At 42.9% G+C, this 4,202-nt stretch overlaps 1 protein-coding gene across 2 annotated transcripts in view; it reads left to right on the forward strand.

Annotated features, from left to right (window-relative positions):
* abcb7 (ATP-binding cassette, sub-family B (MDR/TAP), member 7) overlaps positions 1 to 2,257 on the forward strand; it is a 54,978-nt gene extending 52,721 nt beyond the window's left edge. The window contains exon 16 of one of the 2 annotated variants that reach the window (XM_017718811.2): positions 394 to 2,257. In XM_017718811.2, the coding sequence (XP_017574300.1) occupies positions 394 to 615 (222 nt within the window). In that variant the 3' untranslated portion in view covers positions 616 to 2,257. The remainder of the gene's footprint in view (positions 1 to 393) is intronic. The other variant, XM_017718814.2, reaches the window with a different exon arrangement.
* The last annotated feature ends 1,945 nt before the right edge of the window (positions 2,258 to 4,202 follow it).

The following is a 4,202-nucleotide window of genomic DNA, read 5'->3' on the forward strand; positions in this document are numbered from 1 at the left end:
GTGTGTGTGTGTGTGTGTCTCTCTCTCTCTCTCTCTCTCTCTCTCTCTCTCTCTCTCTCTCTCTCTCTCTCTCTCTCTCTCTCTCTCTCTCTCTCTTTCTTTCTCTCTCTTTCTCTTTCTTTCTCTCTCTCTCTCTCTCTCTCTCTCTCTCTCTCTCTCTCTCTCTCTCTTTCTCTTTTTTTCTCTCTCTCTCTCTTTCTCTTTTTTTCTCTTTTTTTCTCTCTCTCTCTCTCTCTCTCTCTCTCTCTCTCTCTCTCTCTCTCTCTCTCTCTCTCTCTCTCTCTCTCTCTCTCTCTCTCTCTCTCTCTCCTGTCCATTCCTTTCATCTCATTCTCTCTTGCTCATCCCTTCACTGTATTTCTCTCATCATCCTTTTCTCATGTTTGTTCTTAGGGGAAGGTAGCAGAGCGAGGAGACCATCACACACTCCTGAGCATGCCGAGCAGTCTGTACGCCGACCTGTGGCACACACAGAACAGCAAGGTCCTGAACAGCAACGGCAACAGCAAGCCCCCCGCCCAGGTCGAACGCGTCTGGCAGAAGGAGGAGGAGCGCAGGAAGCTGCAGGAGGAGATCCTGAACAGCGTGAAGGGCTGCGGCAACTGCTCCTGCTGAGCATCCGGCCTGAACACGTGGCTTTCTGGGGAGTCAGACTTTCTGAGGCTTTCTCATTCCATCCCTAGGCTGTACAGAGCCGGAGGATGATGAGCACTCTAAGGCCCTTTGTGCCGCCCCAAGACTGACTTCACCCTGAAAGCATGACCAAACCTAGGCCGGAATCCGCTGGTTACCTTTTTCAGGTAGTAATGTTGGTTGATTCAGCAGCTCCTTTCTCTATCAGTGGAATACTCCAGTGTATTTCAGCCTAAATGCTTCAGCCTGCTGCATCTGTAGGATATTTTTGACCAGCACAGATGCTAGATGATGATGCGCTGTCCTGTACGCAGTGACCAACTTTTACAGTAGAAGTGTGGAAGTCAACAGTTTTGAGTGTTAATGCAATAAATTAAAAAAAATCCCTGTTTTACCCTTTTATTCCACCTTGAAGCCCAGCTGTTTGATGCTCCTTCGCAGTTGCAGCCCCTCATTCAAACAGGTCTTAAATGGCAGGTCATTGATGGCTCTCTTGGTAAAACTGCTCCAAGCTGCTGCTGCCGTGAATTAGTTCATCACCAAAGCACATCGAGTCTGAAGTATAAGTCGCAAACCAAACTGATTGCATTGCTGACAGAGCCTGATTTTCTGTAGTTAACGGATTATTAAGTGCATGTAACTGCACTCAGTGATACTGGCAATATCAGTATCATTAGTGCTGGACAGTCAGTAAAACTGGATAAATCAATGAGCAGCGAACTAACAAAAGCAACATAAAAGTGGAAAGCTTGCTTTCACTGGACATCGATGGATGAAAACTGGAACCTAGATTCACCTTATTGTCACGTTCATTCTGCAGTCACTTCATTTTCATGTTCATGTTCAGGTTCGTTTAAAGCTGTAAACACACTCTGGTGAAGCTTATTTGGGCTCAGATTTAAGCTAAAGCAACAAATAATGAATATGACTAATAACAGTGTATTATTTCAATCGTTTGACATCCCTAATCAATATTCTCTGGTATTCGACCATGTGCTACAGGCGTAGCAGATGGAGATTAGGTTGGAAAACACTGGGATAGTTCTTTAAAAACTGGCTTGTGGCATTCTGCACTTCCACAAGCCACATTCACTGGCATGCCTTTCAGTGAGCACAGTGTCTCCAAAGCCTGGTCCTGCCACCCACCAATGCATAGTTCAGTCTTCTGTCTGCCCTTACAAACCTACTTCAGCTTAGGAAGGCCTAGTTAGCATATTAATTAGACAGAAAAACGCCGAACTACGCAGGAGCAAGTTTTGGAACCACAGTGTTGACACATTATCAAGGTATTTAATCTTGTTTTAAATTATTATGTATTTTCCATGCGGTAGCTGTTTTTATCATGGGAGTGTACATATTAAAATAACGTGACAGGTTTGTATAAGAGTGAAGAATCATATTGTACAGGAGCAAATGTTTCAGACGGCTTTTTGTAAGTGAAATATATTAACTGGATGTAATAGGAACCCTTTATATACTTGGTCTTTTGGATAACAGCACCTTACACTAATATCTGGTGTGCTACATAATGTTCATGAGATCAGCTCTTTAGCAGACATTTGTATCAGAAATTAAATGTGAACAGAGGCTGACAGAAAGAAGAAAATAAAACATCTTAAAAAAAGCTTATAGATTGAGCGGCTGTTTTATTCACCATGCACATAATGATTTTTCACATTTTCACATTGGTGTCAGAATTGGGATCGTCCTTCGTTTGGTCATCCTGAGCGTCCCCGAGTGGTGAGTATTTTTTCCAGGGCCTCAGTTTCTTCATTTCTTTTCTTTAGGGCTGTTTTATTGGATGTGTTCAAATACATTGACCGCTTAAAAGGTAAATTACAGTGCTTTCGATAAATCTTGGTTTGGGTTTTATCTGTTGGAGTTTAGGTCAGGGCAAGACCTTGATTCTATATTGAGTGAACTATTTTTGTGTTGATTTTGAGGTCTGCTTTGGATCAATGTTCTACTAGAACGGGTCGGCAACCCAAATGTTATGTCCACTTAGAGAGCCGCAACCTTTTATGTCCATTTTATTGAAGTAACGTTTCATCATCTTGGCTGAAAATATCTAATATGTGCTAATGTCCCAGTTTAGACTAAAAAATATAAACGAAACTCCAGAGTTGCTTTGCTTTAAACGCTGTTATAGCAGCTTTTCTCGCATCTCCAGCAGGAAACCTTTCCTCAGAAGTAGAACAGTTTCATGTAAAACGTCTCTCAACGCTCAACTTTTTCTGAGGCTGAAGTCGCTTCTCGTTCGCCAGATTCTTATTCAGATTTTCTCGTTCCACCTTAAATGGCGTCTGGCCCGTCAGAATGTAAGTGCGGCACCATTTAAGGTGGAACAGGAAAATTCGAACGAGAAGCTGGCGAATGAGAAGCGACTACAGCTTCACAACTTTCTAGTGTTTGTCAGTTTCTCGTTGCAGAACAGTTAAACATATCAGGAAACCAGCTGGACTGATTATAAACACTAACAAGTCCATTCATCTCCAGATTATCGATGTTCGTCTTAAATCTCTCTCTTTGCCGTTTTGTTATCTACTAGCTGGGCGAGACTGTTGTCTGTGTTGCTATGGTGACCAGCCGTCTGCGCTGATCTTCAGGGTTAAAGGGTGAATCAGCAGTTCTACATTAACTCCAGCGTTTAAGACCATTTACTGTTAAACTGTGTTGAAGGATCAGCAGAGCTTTATTTTACTGTAGAGGAGGATTATTTTATTATTACCTGCTGATCTGATTCAGCCGTGGAGAAGCGACAGGACAAAGTGTCGCGTGCGGCTCCAGAGCCACATGTTGCCGACCCTGATCTAGAGGATGCAACGACAACCCGGTTGAAACCCCCCAGTCATGTTTTGATTTAAGAAAAGCAGCACCACAGTATCACAGATCCACCACCATCCTTTCCCAGGGGGATCAAGTACTTTTCTGCATGGCTATCTTTGTGTTTATGCCAAACCTACTTACGCCAAAAAGCTCTATTTTGGTCTTTGAAATCAGGGCTGAAATAATTTTTAGATCAAAATCGCAATTTGAAAGTGTGATTTTTCAGATCGCAAGCGCTGAAATTTTATTTTGGCCTACATTAACAGCAGTTTGTTTCGAATGGGGGGAATTAAACCTGATGAGGCCGATCTGCTGCACTGCGTTCCAGCCACCGGCTACAAAATGTGGCTATTCTGGTCTTCTTACGCAAAAACAGCTGGAGCTTAACTTCACAGTTTAAATCGCGATCACAGAAGTCACAACTGGATATTTTGCCCAGATCTTTCAGCTCTTAATGTAGTAAATTCTCAGTAAAGTCTCCGTAACTGTAAACATTTGAGTTTGTCGGTCCTTAAGAGCGGAGCTGTAGTTCGACCTGACTAATGTGTGCGGTTCCCCAGCTGTGGTGCTTGGAGATTGTTCGGCTGCTGGATCTCGATCTGTCCTCAGTTTCCATATGAATGGAAATGCACTTCACTTAGACTTCATTTCTTCACGAAGAAGAATTTCTAGAGGTGCCGACACAAAGATTTGAGAGCGAAAATGTATTTCGTGATGTAGTTGTTCTATTGATCATCGCGCTT

The sequence above is a fragment of the Pygocentrus nattereri genome, chromosome 8 (genome assembly GCF_015220715.1).
Source record: "Pygocentrus nattereri isolate fPygNat1 chromosome 8, fPygNat1.pri, whole genome shotgun sequence".
Classification (NCBI taxonomy): domain Eukaryota; kingdom Metazoa; phylum Chordata; class Actinopteri; order Characiformes; family Serrasalmidae; genus Pygocentrus; species Pygocentrus nattereri.